General features: G+C 54.0%; 2 protein-coding genes across 10 annotated transcripts; one reads left to right on the forward strand and one right to left on the reverse strand.

Annotated features, from left to right (window-relative positions):
• Nucleotides 1–146: 146 nt before the first annotated feature.
• Nucleotides 147–12,514, reverse strand: RNF40 (ring finger protein 40). 3 transcript variants are annotated; one of them, XM_024744187.1, is made up of 20 exons: nt 12,404–12,514; nt 12,091–12,294; nt 11,495–11,662; nt 11,219–11,360; nt 10,333–10,539; nt 9,645–9,766; nt 9,377–9,523; nt 9,203–9,277; nt 8,101–8,220; nt 7,824–8,003; nt 7,481–7,616; nt 6,507–6,628; nt 5,993–6,420; nt 5,789–5,906; nt 5,517–5,666; nt 5,126–5,338; nt 4,920–5,045; nt 3,544–3,684; nt 3,351–3,452; nt 147–1,398 (listed from the first exon to the last, which is right to left on the reverse strand). In XM_024744187.1, the coding sequence occupies exons 2-20, from the start codon at nt 12,220–12,222 to the stop codon at nt 1,222–1,224; spliced, it is 3,006 nt and encodes a 1,001-aa protein (XP_024599955.1). In that variant the 5' UTR covers nt 12,223–12,294; nt 12,404–12,514; the 3' UTR covers nt 147–1,221. The 3 variants fall into 3 exon arrangements, with proteins under 3 accessions (XP_024599955.1, XP_024599956.1, XP_024599957.1); XM_024744188.1 differs by having other exon boundaries at nt 12,367–12,463; XM_024744189.1 differs by lacking the exons at nt 12,091–12,294; nt 12,404–12,514 and adding an exon at nt 11,817–12,019.
• A 126-nt stretch (nt 12,515–12,640) lies between these two features.
• On the forward strand, nt 12,641–17,074 carry CFAP119 (cilia and flagella associated protein 119). 7 transcript variants are annotated; one of them, XM_024744195.1, is made up of 9 exons: nt 12,641–13,192; nt 13,525–13,556; nt 14,139–14,204; nt 14,377–14,546; nt 15,087–15,157; nt 15,342–15,458; nt 15,540–15,609; nt 15,682–15,771; nt 16,856–17,074. In XM_024744195.1, exons 1-9 carry the CDS (start codon nt 12,989–12,991, stop codon nt 17,029–17,031), a joined length of 996 nt encoding a protein of 331 aa, XP_024599963.1. In that variant the 5' UTR covers nt 12,641–12,988; the 3' UTR covers nt 17,032–17,074. The 7 variants fall into 7 exon arrangements, with proteins under 7 accessions (XP_024599963.1, XP_024599961.1, XP_024599962.1 ...); XM_024744193.1 differs by having other exon boundaries at nt 15,342–15,609; XM_024744194.1 differs by having other exon boundaries at nt 15,540–15,771.
• The last annotated feature ends 25 nt before the right edge of the window (nt 17,075–17,099 follow it).

Below are 17,099 nucleotides of genomic sequence, written 5' to 3' on the forward strand. Positions count from 1 at the left end.
AAGCCCAGTCTAACCAGGTGTTGGGAGTGGGGGTCTCATCTGTGCAGGTCCTCCAGGTTCACACGCCAGCCAGGGCAGCGCTGGGAGCAAGGGTAACAGCCAAAATCCGGAACCACATTTAGGGCAGGAAGCCTGGCTACCCGGACTACAGGCTGAGGGTTGGACGTTTATTCAAAACAATTAACAGCCTATACAAGACATCTCTAGGGCAGGGGCCAAGAGGAGCCTTGCACCTCTCAGCAGCTCCACCTTCCAGGCCCCTGCATACTGCCTTCACAGCCCATAGAGTTTGCTTGGGCAGGCAGCACAGGAAGCATTGTGGGTATAGGCTCAGTCACAGGGTGTTAGATGCTCTTCTACCTGGAATGATTGGAAGTCGGCCCAGCACACTAGTCTGTCCCTTTTTCCCCCTGGAAGTTCTGCCTCCACTAAAGTTAAGGCCACCAGGATGAAAGCAGGGTCAGGGCTGGGGACCCAGCGGAGCCCTGGGAAGCATCAGGGCTGTAAGTGGGGCCTGGGAGCGAAGTAGAGATTGGGAGGGGTCTGATTAGAATAGAAACTGATGATCTTAGTTCAGCACTCCCAAGATGAGTGCAAGGTGACTGCAGCAACCTTAGAGCTTCCCAGAAGACAGTGCCCCCACCAAGGAGGTGCTCTTAGTATAAGACCAGACCAAAGAGCCCAAGGAACTCCACAGGAGGGAAGGTCTGCCCAGGTCTGGGGAGCAGAGGGTAAAGAAACTCCCTGGGCCCCAGAGCCCAGTCTCAGAGCAAGGAGCTGGGGATCTGACCCACCCCTGGTCCTTACTTGTGGGTGTGTAAGCAGGTAGTGAACTTCCACTTGTGCGGGAAGTCACAGCCTGGGGAATTTCCCCTTTAGGGCTGGGATGGGCCCATGGAGTCAGTTGGAGAAGGTTTAGGGCCAGGTTCCAAGAAGTTCTGTTGAGTGCTCTGGGCCCCTCAGGCCTCTCACAGCAGACCTTTTGTGCAGGGCAAGTGCCCCCTAGGCTGTAGTTCTGACCTTGGGGAAAAGGTGAAACTGAGCTTGGTTAATCCCACTCCCACTAGCATGCACTGGGGCCCCCAAAACCAACTACATGGGGAGGGGCTGGGCCCACAGGGTCCAGAATGGAGGGTGGGGGCCACTGGGTGTGGGGTGGGGAGGGACTGGAGGCACAGCCCCCAGGGTCCATGGGTGTTCCAAAGTCCCCTGAGTTACGGTTCAGCTGATGTAGACACGGTGGAAGTCATGGGCACCAAAGGCTGCGTTGCACTTGGGGCACTTCCTCTGGCGGGCCTCATAGCGGCCCCGTACGCACTCGAAGCAGAAAACGTGGAAGCACTTGGTGAGGACTGCATCCTTCTTGCGGGTGTTACAGCAGGGGCAGGTCAACCGCGCCTGGGCAGGGCAAAGGCATCAGCTCAGGAACAATCCTGACAGGGCCCGGATCCCAAGCTGATAGCAAGAGGTGGTCCAGACTAAGGCCACCACAGAGCAGACTGCACCTAACTCTCACCATAGCCCTAGGAGGTAGGGATAAGCACCCTCCAGATGAGGAAACTGAGGCTCAAAAGCCCAGGTTTCAAAACTAGAAAGTAGCACAATCTAGACTCTAATCTGGGTGGTGATGGCCAGTGGTCACATGTCCCCTCTAAAGGTCAATGACCCACAGGCTCCAACCTGAGCTCCTCTGCCCTGGGGCTTCATCTCTTGCCCCTCTGGCCTTCTCTGGCAAAACCCCAATCCTAGCTTAAGCCGACTGTCTACCTTCTCTCCACCTTCTTCTCTCTACCTTCTTACCTGCATCTGGTAAGTCACAGCTGGGTATGGCAGTGCCACTAGAAATCTGCTGTTCTCAACCCTCAACTGGGCCCATCCCTGGTGCTGCCCAGAAATCCTGCTGTGGGTCCTGGGATCCATTTCTCTCTAAGGAGGTTTTACAAATCTCCTCTCCTATCTTGAAACTTCCCACCTGCCACCAGGTCTCACTTCCAACTCCAGACAGGAAATTCCCACAACTCAGCATTCCCAACATGCATCCTCTGCCCTGCCCGCCACCTCAGCAACTCCCCACAAGCATCACCTCTTCCCTAGCTCTCAGAACCCTACCCATCAGCATTTGACAGGCTGCAGTCTGTTGTTTCTCCAAAAACCCTTCCCTGCTCCCTCATGGCTGCCTCGAGCTGCCTCTGCCCCTTCAAGGCCAAACTGCTTCAACAGGTTGTCTACTTACTGACTCACTCTCCACCCTTTCCTCACTGCAGTAGGTGAGAGTCCAGGTGATCTGACCTCCACCTCCACCTCTGCCCAAGAACTCCCACCAAGGCTGCCAAATCCAAGAGGCATCTCTCAACACCTGCTTCATTTGCCTTCTTGGCAGTTCTGAGCTCACCTCTGCCTCCTTGAAACCCTTCCCCAATCAATTCCCTCTAGATCGCTCTCCTTCCTCCTAAGCTACAGGCTCCTCTTCCTCTGTCCATTTAAGTTTCGAGGCTCCTCAGGGGGAGTGACCCCTGTTCCGTGTCATGCCACAGACCCTCCCTGGGTGACAACAGTTATATGTGGCTTCTACCTTTGCCTCTGCTGACAATCCCCCACAAACTCCTGTCCTCCACACCAGCCCTTTTGCTTTGAGTGCCTTCCCAGACAGCCTCCCAAGAAGTCCCACAGGCACCTCATCCTCAACATCCTTGAGACATCGCTCTCTGCACACTGACTACAGTGCAGCTCAACCTGGTTTACAAACCCTTCAGGATCTAACACTGCCCAACTCCCACCAGGCTTGTCACTCACCACAAAACCCATGTTCTGTCCTCCAACTACGACTGTCCAGCTCTGTCCTCCAGCACGCCTCTCTCAACTAAGGGCCTCCACCTCTGCCTTTCCCTTTGCTGGAATAGTTTCATCCCTGTTCATCACGGCCAACCCTGACTCACTCTTCAGTTTTTCTTTGGATGATATTCCTTCCAGGAAGCCTGCTGACCACCAGGGCTGTTAAGGGGCTCCCCTGATTTCCCACAGCCCCTCTCGCCTCTGCCATCACACTGCTCATCACTCAGATGGGAGAATTACTTGGCTGCCTCCTCCAACAGACTGTCAGTTTCAAGAGATCTGAGACCAGGTCTAGTGCCTAGCCCTCCCATACCTAGCCAGGCACTCTGCCTGGCACACAGTATGTGTACCACACTTGATAGTTATCTGATTCTCCACATCGGGTTCTGCACAGGTTTTGCCACCCTACCTTATTTCTGGGTTCCCCAGACTACCCACCAGAGCTCTCACCAACCCCCCATCTAAGATTCCTAGGTCATCTAAGATTCCTGGAGCACAACCCAGCCCCAAGGCCCCACCTTGTACTCCTTGATCTCCTCCTGGAGGATTTCATCGGCATCTGCGTAAACCTCCACCTTCCTCTGCTTCTCCAGCTTGCGCCGCAGCCGTGAGATGTCCTCCTGGGGCAGGAGAGGGGCTAGGCTGAGTGCAAGGGTCCTCAATCTGAACCTCCCGCCCCCACCCCGCCCCCACCCCCTGCCCACCACACACCTGAGCCCTCTTGAGGTTGAAGCTCTCTTTCTCACGGGCAGCCCGGCTCTCTGCCAGGCAAGGCTGGATCTCTCGCAGCCGTGTCTGCACGTGCTCCAGCTGTACCTTCAGGTCCTCGGCCAGCTGAGCTGCTTCCACTGCCTGAGGTGGGTGGAGCGGGGAGGAGGGGCACCGTTTGCCTGAGCCTGGGGAGTCAGGCATGTGGAGCCATGGCCCACAGATGCTTGTGTCAACCATCCAGTGATTCCTGCTCTTGGGATAAGTCCAGTTACCTTCACTGGAACTGGTTCTGTCTCCGGACCTCTGAACGCTCACCTCCTCCTAGTCTACCTCATTCCCAACACCTTCAGTTCCTCAACTGCATAACGCTCTCTCCTGTCTTTGAGGCTTCACCGGGCTCCTCTTTCTACTCCCCTCAACACACTTTTTTTTCCTGCAACCCCCTGAGGCCTCAGCTCAAATGTCACCTCCTGAGACACGCTGTCCTATTTTTCTTTCATCCGCCTCTATTTCCTTCATAAGACATACTGTGAGTTCCCTGGTGGCCTAGTAGTTAGGATTCCAGGCTTTCACTGCCGTGGCCCACAAGCTGTGCAGCGTGCCCCCCCACCCCCACAAAACATGCTATGATCTGTAATAATGTTATTTTGTCTGTGGGATTATTGGCTTGCTATCTGCCCCTCAAAACTGGAAGTTCCCACTTCCAGCAGGACGGTCTTGTTCCCGTGATCTCCCCAGCACTCAGTGCAGGTCCTGGTATATAGCAAGGGTATGACTAATACTGCTTAAATGAATGAGCCAAATGGAGAAGAAAAAAAGTCCAGGAGGGGAAAAAAGATGAAAGTCAATGTTAATCTTAAGCCTTTACCATAAGCTAGAGGAGTGATGTCACCAAGAGGGCGCCACAGATCATTCCTAACTCTGTTACCCTCAGAAGAACAACTACCACAAGCTAAACATTTCTTAGGTTTAATACAACTACATGACAGAGACCACCATGCACATTTCACAGCTAACCAATGCAGTGGCCAGGACGTGGGCTGTGGAGCCAAGGAGACCCCGGGCCCAAATTCCAGTCCCACTCTTTCTTGAGCAAGTCAGCTACCTCCCTGAGCCTCAATCTTCTCACTTATGAAAGGTAACAATAAAAACTGTTGTAGGATTATTTTCAGACTGAAATGTGACCAAGCATGCAAAGTCCTCCAGTACACAGTCTGGAACACAGTAAGTGTCTGAGACATGAGCTGGGCTGTGAGATGAAGCAGAGCCAGACTTTGGCCCAGGTCATCTGCTTCAAGTTCTCTAAGCAGAGTCACAGAGTGAGGCTGTGAGCCAGCATCCCAGGTTGCTGTCCCCTCGCACAGGTCTGGCCTCACCTTCCTCTTGTTGAGCTCCAGGGCCTGGCTGCGCAGTGTCAGCTCCTTCTCCACACCCCCGAGGCTGCCCTGCAAGGCCCGCTCTTTTTCCTCCAGCTTCTGCACGGTCAGCAGCTGGGCATCCACCTGAGGACAGGGGTGGGGACTCAGTGCTGGGGAGCCCCTGCCTCTCCAGCTCCACTCTAACAAGCCCAGGGCAGCCATACCTGGGACTTGAGGCCAAGAACCTGCTCGCCCAGCTCATCCTTCTCCTCCCGCAGTAGCTTATGAATCTGGTTGGCCTTGATCCGCTCTGACATCAGCTTAAAGTTGGCATCGTCCTTTTCCCGCAACTGCTGTAGCAGCCGCCCATTCTGCTCCTGCATGTCCTCAAAAGCCTGGCCTGTCACATCCATCTCTGAGAGCAGAGCCTCCTCCTCCTGCAGCAAGTGGGCAGGGACAAGATGGAATGTAGTAGATGGACAAGACGACAGTGGGGAAACCACAGGAAAATATGGCTGAGCAAAGAACCACAGAATGGACCCAGGTCATGTGCTAGAACAGGAGGTTTAGGGAATTCCAATATTCAGAAGCAAGGGGACCAGAACGGGGTCGCACCTGCTTGGTGGCACCCAACTTGCGTTGCAGGTGTTCTATCTGCTCCTCTGCCTGACGAATGCGCCGCAGGGCATCCTCATCCGCGATCTTCTTGCTCTCCCTCCGATCCCTCTCCTCTAATTCCCGGATGCGGCTCCGTAGCTCATCGACCTATAACCACCAGAAGGAGGGAGCTCTCTTGTCACTGCTTCCTGCTGACCTAGGGCTCTGCTCTGGTTACAACCCCCTGGGGCAGCCTCTCTGCACACCTCATAGGCCCTACCTGCCCTCACCTCAGCCTTGGCCTTGCGTTCCGCTGCCATGAGCTGCACCTTATCCCGCTGCTCCTTGGGTGCAGACTTATACATGTCCAGCAGCAGTTTCATCTCCTTCTGACTTTCCTGGGCCTTCCTGGGGGAGGCACAGGAGGAAGGCTTGGTGAGTAGGGTTGGAGGCCACTTGGCAGGGGTGGGAAGGAGAAAGGAACAGGGCCTCACTTGAGCTCTGCTCGGAGACCTTTGAGGAGCTCTGACTCCTTCCTCTTGGCCTCCTCCACCTTGACCTTCTCCCGATCAGTCCTTGAGAGAGCTGAGGCTACAGATGGGGGTCCCAGCCCAGGCCCTTCCCGCTCCCGAAGCTCCCGCTTGGGTTTAGCCTCAGGTTCTCGGGCCCGGGAGGAGGGGCCCTGGGCCCCGGGGGTCAGGGCCTGGGCCTCTTCCTCAGAAGGGACCAGGTCTTCCTTCTTCACCAAGGAGGTAGTAATGGCAGCGCCAGGCATTGAAGCCATCTCCTTTCTGGCGTCAGGGGCACCAACAGGGCCTGGCCCACCCTCTTCTTTCCCTGGGGCTGGGGCACTCAGGCCAGAGTCCTCCGGGTGGCCCAGGGTGGGGATGGAGTGGGTAGAGCCACTGGCCTGGGCCCGGAGCTGCAAAGCACAGAGAGAACAGGGCTGAGGTGAGGCATGCTCACTGGGGTCTAGCCGCAGCTTTCCCCAGGCAGCCCCCTCCTCACCTTGGCAATCTCAGCCTGCACCTCCCGCAGCTTCCGCTTGTATCGCTGAGCGTCCCCCTTTAGCTGGTGGTTGTGGTTTTGGAGGCTGCTGATCAGGTGGCGCATCTCCCGGTTGATGGGCCCTGGAAGAGTACAGGAAACCAAGGCTGGGCTGAAGGCTGGGCTGGTCCCTGGGTTAAGGGCCCAACCCCTCAGTGGGGGAAGGGGCAGGGCCAGAGCCATCACTCTCATTACAAAGGAGATAACAACTGAAGCCTTATGCAGAAAGTGTGATCTCATCAAATAAATGAAGAGAATTCACCTAAACATAACTTGACACTGCCTATGTGTGTTATTTCTGCTAATGCAGACTTCTAAAATATTTCCAAATTTCCTTTCAAAGGAACACATAACTAACTGTAAATTCACAAAAGTAAGTTAGTCCACTTCTTTTAGCTTTTTAAACAAATATCATCTTCTTAGTTACATTTCCCCGGCATTTCTCATAATACTTCCTATCTTCCCTCCCTGCTTTATTTTTCTTGATATATTTGTCACAACCTAATATACATGTTCAATTTTTTCCTCCTTTGTTGTCTGTCTTCCCTCACTATAACACTGCTCCACAACAGGGATCCGTCGTGTTTTGTTCACTGGTATCATCCCAAAGCCTAGAACTGAGCCTGGGTCATAGAAAGTGTTCAATAAATCTGTGAAAAATGAATTAGTATCTCAGAGAGGCACCATAAGGCCAGAGAAGTATGGATGAGGGTGACAGCTCCCGTTCTGGCTAAGTCTGCTCCATGAGCCACCTCATCTGGCTGTAAGCCTCACTGCACCTTTGAGTCAGGTGGTGTGGTCCCCATTTTCCACAGAGAGATGAGGCTCTGGGAGAAGAAAGGACTTAACCTCTTACATCTGGATAAGCATCTGGCCACACCAGGGCCCAGCAATCCCAGATAAGGCCCCACCTCAACCCTGTCCTCACCACATACCCGCCTGCTCGTTGGCCGCCAGGTTCTGTTCAAACTCGATGCGCAGCATCTCGTACTCCTTGCGTACCTGGGCCAGCGTATCCTCCAGCTGGATAACCTCTGTGCGCAGCTTCTTCTGCAGCCCCAGCTCATCACTCTGTGGGTTGAGGCATTAAGGACCCACCCAACCCCTTAGCTCCCGGCAAGCCCCCCCTACCCTCAGGCCTCAGCAGCTCAGGAGGAATTTACTCCCAAGGCATCTCTGGCAGGCACACAGGGCCTCTGACACCCTTGACCCAGGAACAATCTGACCCTAAGGATCTGGCCTTTACCCCTGTCCCCGGCCCCTGTTCCAAGGGCATACCTCCATGTGCTCAATGTGCCTCAGGTGGGAATTCTTGGTGGCCAGCAGCAGCCCACGGGCCTCGTCCAGCTGGGTCTTCACTTGCAGAGACTCATTGTAGAGCAGTGAGAACTGCGCCTGCAGCATTCGGTACTCCCCTGTCTCCCGTACCACCTCCTCAGGAAGGCTCCGCAGGGCTACCTAGGGGCAGGGATGTCCAAAGGCAATCAGCAAGAGGTTTCAGAGCTCAGCTCCTACTGTGCAGGCTCAGGCCCTCGCAGTCCCAAACACAGCTCACCTTGAGGCGCTCATTGGTCCGCACAGCCCCCTGAAGTTCCGCCTGCAGCTTCTCCAGCTCTGCCATGCGGCTATTGGCCAATTCCTGGTTTTCCTCCAACTCCGCATTCAGCATCTCAAACTGAGGAGTGGGAAGGGCAGTGGGAGGCAGGGCCAGGCCAGGACGCATGCTTCCCTCATAGCCCCACCATATGCCCTACCCAAGCTCCCCTCTGCAGAGCAGTGATGTACTCTGAAGGCCCAGGGACAAGCCGGACCCAGGCACTTTCCTAAGGGCTCCCAGGCAAGTAGGAGAAAACTCAGTACTGCCTGGTCAGTGCTGGGAAGCAAGGCTTGTAACTGACAGGGGGTCAGGGAAGCCTTCCTGGAAGACCTGAAGAGCAAGCTGAGCAAGGGGAGACAGGGCGCAGTGACCCTGTAGCACCGAAAAAGTGTGCAACGACCAAGAATTGAGAGAGCAAAAGCAGGACAAGGAATGAGACAGCGACAGCAAGGCCCTTTCTCAGCTACACAACTGAGAATGCCAGTTGACTCCAACATACCCCAACACCTCTTTTCTAAGTGGTACTTTTTTTTTTTTTTGGCGGTACGCGGGCCTCTCACTGTTGTGGCCTCTCCCGTTGCGGAGCACAGGCTCCAGATGCGCAGGCTCAGCGGCCGTGGCTCACGGGCCCAGCTGCTCCGTGGCAGGTGGGATCCTCCCGCACCGGGGCACGAACCCGTGTCCCCTGCATCAGCAGGCGGACTCTCAACCACTGCGCCACCAGGGAAGCCCCTAAGTGGTACTTTTAACCAGCTGATGTACATACGACCTTACCTAATTCTTGTCAGTTACCCAAACTAGAACTTAAGCTCCGTGAAAGGTTTAATCCCTGTCTGTTTCGTTCTCCAAAATGCCTGCTTCCTACACAGTACCTAGCACTTAGTGTTCAGCAATTATTTACTGAATACACACATGAAAGAATGAAATAAAGAGCACTGTGAGTAACGGGGAAAGACCTCCGAGACCACAGCTGGACGTCTGTCCTTAATTCTGAGGGGATGTTCAAGGGTAGGGTAGAGAACAGGTTGTGGGAGGGACGAGGAAGAATGCTGCTGCTCACCTTCTGCATGCTGAGTGTGATCTGGCCCCCCTGAAAGCCTGAGGAGCTCCCAGATACATAGTAGCCAGAGTTGAGCTGTGGAGAGAAGACAGAGGAATAGACGGGTGTGGAGAAGAGAAGCGAGGGCCCCAAGTACCCTGCTCTGGCTCCATCTGACCGGATGTATGATCCTACCTGCTCCAAGGCCTCCGCTAGGTGCTTATTGAGCTTTTGCTCACGCTTCCGCAACTTCTCAATGTCCCACTGCAGGTCTTCTACTGTCGTCTCCATCTCCAGCACTTTGGTCTCTGCAGATGTCACTTTATCCTGGAGCTCAGAGTACTGGGGACAAGGAAGGGGACAAGTACTTAGATAAGAGACCCGGCTCCCTGAGATCCTTGGGTGCCCATCTAATCCAAACCCTGCCTTGGTTCTAATCCCACCCTAAAAGCCCAACTCCCACCTCCAACGAGATGCGGTGGTGCTTCTCCTGTAGCTGGGTGGCCAAGTCCTGCAGTCGCCGGTTCTCACGGCCCAGCTCCCGGGTGCGTGCCCGAGCCGCCTCACTGGGGGGCTCACTGTCCCCTGTGAAGGGAGGGCTCGGGTAAGAGCCAAGTCCAAGGCAATGGGTCAAAGTACTGACTCATCCTGGAGTCTGCTAGGTCATTGCCCAGTGTGATCCACCAGCTGTCTTGCCATTTTCTCATGACAAAGCCAGGAGTCTTTGTCCCCACTGCACAAAGGAGGAAACCAGCTCAGAGAGGAGAGCCATCTGCTCAGAACGCCCAGGCTGGACTGACAGAACTAAGGCTGAGAGAAGTCAGCCTGCCTGCAAAGCCTGGGCACGTGCTGCTATGCCTCGTGGATCAGCAACTGCCAGCAAGATTTGTGCACAGTGCTCCCAAGAGGTCTCCAGCCACAAGGGGGAAGCTCCCCCAGCATCAACAGCTCCTCCCACCCATCTCTCCAGAGCTCAACTCCAGGAATCAAAGCGAGAGCCACCATCAACAGCCTAACCCTGCACCTGAAAACATGGCTGATTTATTCCTTGGGGAACTGTGGCTGCCTCTGGGCCAGGAGCACTGAGGAGGGGATACCATAAAGATGCAAATGGAGTTGGACCCTCTGGGGTGGGGGCACAAAGAACTAACCTCGGCTGTATACTCGCTGACAGAGTTCCTCCACCTGGCGCTGTAGGCGGTCAGAGGCCTCCACGACACGGGACACAGCTGCCTTGGAGAATTCCATGCGGCCCTGCAGCTGCAGCTCCACCTCCTCACTACTGCTTGCACCCAGGGCCACCACAAAAGCCAAGGCTGGCTCACTGAGAGGTGGCCGCAGCTGCATTGGCAGGGGCTCTGGGAGGGACAGACAGACCCTCATGAGGATAATGGTAAGTTACCACCACTCTTTACCAAGTTCCAGATCGCCTCCTTCAACTCTCTATGGCTCACTGAGTCAACATAACCAACACCTGTAGTACTGTTGTTATCCCCATCTTAAAAGTGAAATAACTGCAGTTCAGTGAGGTAATTTCCTCAAAGCCAGAGAGCTACCAAATCACTTCCTCAGGGAAGGCCTTCTCTGCCTTCCCAAGCTAAATTAGTGTGCATACACACTAATTCCCATTCAGGGACCCCTATACTTTTTTCTTATGGTTTATAATCACTTTCTCCGTAATGGTTGAGGCAGTAAGTATTTCTTTCTTATTTTCTTTGTCTCCTCCAAAGCTATAACAATGTCAACTACACAGTCAGCATTTAATACTTTTTTGAACTAAGAGTGTCAAAACAAGAATTGCACTCTTAACCATGTCACTCAGATTCCAAAACCTGTGTTCTTACCCACTGCCCTTTGCTGCCCAGATATGAAATCAATTTGTGTGTGTGTGTGTGTGTGTGTGTGTGTGTGTGTGTGTGTGTGTGCGCGCGCGCGCGCAAGCAGGGAATTCAGCAGCCTAATGTCAAAGTTCCCTCCTCTCCAGGACCTTCCCCAGAACTTAACTAAGCTTCCCAGATCCCAGGGCTCTGGCCCTACCCCTCAGCTCCGATGTCCCTGGCTCTGTGAGAGGGGTCTCATCACGTGTTGGCCCCTCCTGGGTCCCAGGCGCCTCTGTCCCCGAAGACAGCTCCCCCTGGCTCTCATGGTGTCGGAGAAGGGCTTCCACAGTTTCATCCAGCTGAAGGAAGAAAGCACCAAAAATGTTATGAATCCCTCAGGTGCTTCCCAGCATGATACTCCTTTCCTAGCAGAGGAATCTGAGGATTGGCAGCTGGATCAAGGCCAGGTCTTGGCAAGTAGAAGGGCATCCACCTGGGCCCAGTAGCGATTGACAATGAGGAGTGTGGCGTCATCTGTGGCCTGCCGCTTCTCCAACTTCTCAATTCGTTCTCGGAGTTCATCTTCACAAGCCTGTCTCTGTTCCAACCGCTCTGCCAGTTTCTTATTCTTGAACTGCAAAACCTTCAAGTCCATCTCCTCCTACCAAGGAAACAAAGGGGCCGAGAAGATGGTCAAGCAGGGACCAAGAACCCAATCATAGAAAGAAACAAAGAAAAGCAAAATGGAATGGATGGGAGAGGGGAGTATCCCCAGACTAACTGCTAACAGGATTTAAAGAGGCTCAGACACCCACAGAGAAAGCGTCTCGGTTGTGAGGAGGGTCACGTTCTGCTTCTGCCTCTTCCTAACTCTGAAGTCTTTGACAAGTCACACGCCCTCTGGAAACCTGTTTTCCTATCTGTAAAGGGAAGGCAGACGTCGTGTCCTCGGTTTCTTTCAACAGAGTGTTCTGAAAAGTGGATCTTGCTAAACCTGGGGAACTGGGAGTAAGGCTCTGGACGACGTGGACGGAGAACAGAGATGGGAGTTCTGGTAAGTTGTGAGGCCTGAAACAGGAGCCCACGAACCGTGGAAGAGATGCCCCCAAGACGAATGGGCTCTATAAGCGTGGTTGTGGTCTTCTCCTCGCGACTCAGCTTCTTCTCTGGGGGCCCCGAGCCCCCATCGCCGGCGGCGCGTTTGTTGCCGGGCCCAGACATGGCCGCGGCGGGGAGGAGCGGCGCAGGCTCTCCCGAGGCACGTCAGGCAGGCGGAGGCGACGCTTCCGTCACCTGCAGAACACAGAGAGCAGAGATGTGGAAGCGGCCGGAGCTCCTGCGGCCCCGAGCCTCCTCCGCACCCACCTGCTGGACCCCGCCCCGCCGGCTCCGGGCCCCTCACCAGCAGCAGAATCACCCCATCGCCGCCATCTTGGACTCCCCTGGACGTCACTGGCCTCCCCAGCACAGAGCGCAGGCGCCACAGGCAGTACCGGATGTGGCGAAATCTTCTCCACTTCCTGTTTCTATTGGTCGCCCTTTGTGCCGCCTTTCGGGTCCCGTTTGGTTTCTTCCTGAACACCGCCTCTTCCTCTCAGTGATTGGCCAGTAGGCAGTTCCTATGGTAACCGACAACACACTTCCACTCTCCAGTCCTAATGACATCGCCTGCCTCAGAATAGCAACTTTGAAGCGAGGGCACGGGGGCGGGCCTTGCGGCTTATTACGCACGCGCATTCCCTTCTCACTGATTGGCGAGCGCCGTACACTTTCTCTCTTGCTCCAAGAACCCCCTTAGCAACGGTCACCGTTGAGACGGAGGAAGACGCCCCCAGCGGATTGGCTGCACCGGGCCTCTCTGCAGCGTAGATTGGCTTGAAGCGTCGATAGAGGTCCAGGCCTTGGCAGCCTCTGCCGGAGAATCGGCTGTCCCAGAACCGAGGCAGGACAGAACCTGTGGTGCCCCGCGGCACAGAGGAGCGACAAGATGATCCGCCGGAAGTCCAGCCAATTCCAGGGACTGAAAATGCAATCGGAGCTTGAACAGCACTACGAACTGCGGAGAGAACCCAAGAAAGACCTCAGGTCATTGGATGAATCGGCCACGCGGATGGGAACAGGTGTGCATACCGAGTCGGGGACCGTGGCTTCAGTGAATGCGGATGAAGATCCTGCAGCCGACTTGTTCCCGGTAAGGACTGGACAGAGTCGTCCGCTCATGAATGTTTATAAAAGGGCTTCCCAGCAGGGCGCCACCCGTCGTTATGCTTTCTAACGTTCAAGACGTTTCCCGGGCTGCCTTGGTGAAGAGACAGGGGTGTGTGACCCCCCCTTGTTAATATGCTCATGAATAGTACTTAGGGGTCGCTGAAGCCCAGCCCGCCAGCATTGCTCGTAGCTAGTCTTTAAGATGAGAAGGCAAGTTAGCGCGTTCTTAGGCCCGCTAGAGATTCGCAACGGCTCAAGAACTAGGGGCCACGAACAACACAGCTCTGCCTTTCCCAATCCGCTTTCTCTCTGCAGCCGTCACTGCCCCAGCCCCGGATCTGCATATGGTGAGTGTGAAGAGCTTTGGGGGAAAGTTACCCTTCACACTTGTATTATTCCTTTAGGGCTTCCCCACAATCCTGTCAAACAGCAACGGTATCCTCATTTTACAGATGAGGAGACTGAGGCCCAGACATGCAGTTACCCGAGATGACTAAGTCAGGTCTCCTGCTGCCCCAGTCCAAAGAGAGTGTGAGAAGAGGGGAGCCAAAGACTGAGAATGTAAATGTAGTATCAGTGCCTCTATGGAGCATTGTACAAATGGGGACACTGAGGTTCACAGAGGGAGACTTGCCCAGTTATACAGTAGGGAGTGGCAGAGACCAGAACTCAAGTTTCCTAATCCTACGCTTTAGAAATGAAGAGGATCATAAGAGTTCATTTTGGCCATACCCTCTATTTACAGATGGAGAAAGTGAGGCCCAGAGAAGGAAGTGACCTGCCTAAGGTTACAAAGCAATTCAGTGGAAGGGCCAAACCTCTAACTCAGGTCTCTTGGTTCCCAGTCCAGTGCTCTAGCCATCATAGCCCTGGTATGAGGGTAATGCATAATGGCTACCAACACATTTTCCCCTCTTTTCCTATGACAGGAAGTACCTGGACATCCATTCCATGCACAGGCTGGAGAAGACAGCCAACGTTGAGGAGATGAGGGAGTATGCGGGGGGAGCAGGGAGGGGAATAAGAGCTAGCTCTTGGGGAAGGCTGGGAGGTGGATGGGCTGGGAAGGCATGAGGAATGCCTGGCTCCAAAGCCTGTTGTACACTAGTGTGGGGCGGTGAAGAGAGGCTCCGGTTGTCGCTCATTCCTTCCTCTCTCCCTCCCAAGGGTGTTGGCCGAGCTGTTGGGACTAGGCTCTCCTGCGCAGAGCCTGCGGGACACCATCACCCTGGACCTCTTCTCCCATGCACTCATCTTCTGCCGCCAACAAGGCTTCTCCCTGGAGCAGACATCAACGGCTTGTGCCCTGCTCCAAGATCTTCACAAGGCCTGTATTGGTAAGAGAAGGCCCCCGAAGGCTGTGAGTCCAGGGGAGAGGAGAAGGCTGGCACAAGTGACCAGGGGAAGTAAAAGCAGGATTAGCACCTGAAATCTTTGTTCTGTCATCACTAGCAGCAGTATCACACCCGTTATTTCACCTTTGAAATCCTCTATTTCCTTATCTATAATAAGGCTACAGCACTAACATTATGAAACTGTTCTGAGAAATATTATATATAATAGATGTAGATATATGCACAGTGCTCAATAAAACAGGTCTTGCTTTACTCCTGGAACTAATTTTCTACAGAATGTTTAACGAGAGCTAAACTATGTATTTCTTGGTTTATTGTCCATCACTTCCACGAGAAAATACGCTTCTTAAGGGCAGGAACTTGTCTGGTTCAGTGCCCAGAACAGTGCATAGTGGGTACTCAATATTTGTTGCCTATATCTTTCTACTTCTAAAGCTCATGCTCAATAAGTAGCTGTTGAGTGACTAAAATGAATGATTATCAGGGAGGGTACTCACTGTCACATCTTGCCTTCTCTCCCAGCAACCCCCTTGGGCAACGTGGAGGAATGTTACCGCTACTTCACCAGTGTTCTTTTTTGCCACGGAATCAGGGTCAGTTTCACTCTCCCCCCAGATAAGGTCTAGCCCAGCCTCCCACCCTCTCTTACACACATGACCCTCATCTTCCTCTGAAGGCCACAGTGGGCTCTTCCTGCTCCTGGATTGCCGGGCACTTGGAGAAAAGGTGAGGGCTTCAGGAGGTGGTCAGTCCTCTAACTCCCAATCATCCCCACAGCGGCCCCCCTTCAGTATCAACCTCTTTAAGGAGGAACAGCTGCTGGCCCTGGCAGATTATGTGGTCAACACCTACTTCCGCCACTTCAAGCTCTACAAATATGTCTTCACACCCCAGGTACTGGGCCATGGGCTACAAGAGGCCACCCCTCATCTCCTCCCTTTCCCTCAGTGCAGACGTCTTCCTCCCTCTTCCCAGGTGCGGCTGGATCTGTCTTTGACTTACATGGGGCTACAGGCACCCAAGCTCTGGCCAAAGGATGAGACGGGTAAGGGAGAATGCCGGGGCGAGGGCTGGACTGGGCTGGGGCTGAAGCCTCCTCCTGCCTTCTGGCTTGCAGAGAAAGAAGAGGGCGAAGAGGTGGAGGAGCAGGCACTCACCCCAGATGAGGAGGAACCAGAAACAGTGGTCCAGCCAGAGCCAGAGCCAAGTGAGGACCTGGAGGGGTTAGGGTTCCCTGTGACTTTGGGCAGGTGTGAAATGAAGGGTTTAGACCATATCAGGACTTCAGAATTTTTGTTTTAGTCATGGTGTCCTTTCTCCAAATGATTCCTTATGCAGAAGTCCAAGATGGCAAACAGATAAAAGCACAGCTGCTGGGGGTGAGGCAGGAGTCCCAGAAAAGGATTATAAAACCAATGACAATAGGGCTTCCCTGGCGGTGCAGTGGTTAAGAATCCACCTGCCAATGCAATGGACACGGGTTCAAGCCCTGGTCCAGGAAGATCCCACATGCCGTGGAGCAACTAAGCCTGTGAGCCACAACTATTGAAGCCCGCGTGCCTAGAGCCTGTGCTCCACAACAAGAGAAGCCACCACAATGAGAAATCCGCGTGCCACAAGGAAGAGTACCCCCGCTCGCCACAACTAAAGAAAGCCCACGCACAGAAATGGAGACCCAACACAGCCAAAAATAAATAAATAAATAAATAAAAATTAGAAGAAAAGAAAAAAAACCCAATGACAGTAATAGCCAGCACACATTTGACAACACTATGTGCCAGGCAGGCCCTATTTTAAGCATATATATAGAGAGAGAGAGAGAGAGCGAGAGACCTTTTTTTTTTTTTGGCTGTGCCGTGTAGCTTGCAGGATCTTAGCTCCCTGACCAGGAATCGAACCCGTGCCCCCTGCAGTGGAATTGTGGAGTCGTAACCACCGGACTGCCAGGGAATTCCCACATTTTACATCTATTAACCCATTTAATCCTCTCTCAATCCTAGTTGCTATCACTATCTGCATTTTACACAGAGGAAACTGAGGCATGGAAAGGTTAAGTCACCTGCCTAAGGTCACAAGGCTACTAAGTAGCAATCCAGAAAATGCAGCAGCATAGCCACTCTGCCCATCTTTCTCTCACAGAAGGGCTGGCTGACATTTTCTGAATTGAAGCAACACTGCCACTAGTGTAGCTCCCAGGGCACCCTGGAAGGTTGTGTTTGCCTGGCTAGGGGCAATCCCTCAGCCCCAGACGGCATCTCTTCTGACCCGTCCCTTCTTCCCTGCCCCTGCAGGCCAGGTATCCATCCTCCGGGCCTACATCAAGACCCAGATGAACAAGGAACTGGAGCAGCTCCAACAACTGGTGGAGGAACGGCTCAAGGCCAGTGAGGAAAGGCTCAGCAGCAAGCTGACCGCACTCGAGCGGCCCCTCCAGCTACCTCCAGGCAAAGGCAAGAACAAGACCTAGTGACCCCCACCCTCTTCCCCAATAAAGACCTGGACCAAAGTGACCCTACCCCGCCTCCATCCTGAGCA

Source organism: Neophocaena asiaeorientalis, unplaced genomic scaffold (genome assembly GCF_003031525.2).
Source record: "Neophocaena asiaeorientalis asiaeorientalis breed wild unplaced genomic scaffold, Neophocaena_asiaeorientalis_V1.1 scaffold91, whole genome shotgun sequence".
NCBI lineage: Eukaryota > Metazoa > Chordata > Mammalia > Artiodactyla > Phocoenidae > Neophocaena > Neophocaena asiaeorientalis.

Coding starts and splice junctions, on each gene's coding strand:
- RNF40 (XM_024744187.1), bottom strand. CDS start 12,222: ATGTCTGGGCCCGGCAACAAACGCGCCGCCGGCGATGGGGGCTCGGGG. Junction 5,667..5,788: donor AACGCAAGGCCAAGGCTGAG/GTGAGGGCAGGT, acceptor TGGTGGTTATAG/GTCGATGAGCTACGGAGCCG. Junction 1,399..3,350: donor AGGAGATCAAGGAGTACAAG/GTGGGGCCTTGG, acceptor TGCCCTGCCCAG/GCGCGGTTGACCTGCCCCTG.
- CFAP119 (XM_024744192.1), top strand. CDS start 12,989: ATGATCCGCCGGAAGTCCAGCCAATTCCAGGGACTGAAAATGCAATCG. Junction 14,205..14,376: donor AACGTTGAGGAGATGAGGGA/GTATGCGGGGGG, acceptor CTCCCTCCCAAG/GGTGTTGGCCGAGCTGTTGG. Junction 14,547..15,086: donor TCTTCACAAGGCCTGTATTG/GTAAGAGAAGGC, acceptor CTTCTCTCCCAG/CAACCCCCTTGGGCAACGTG.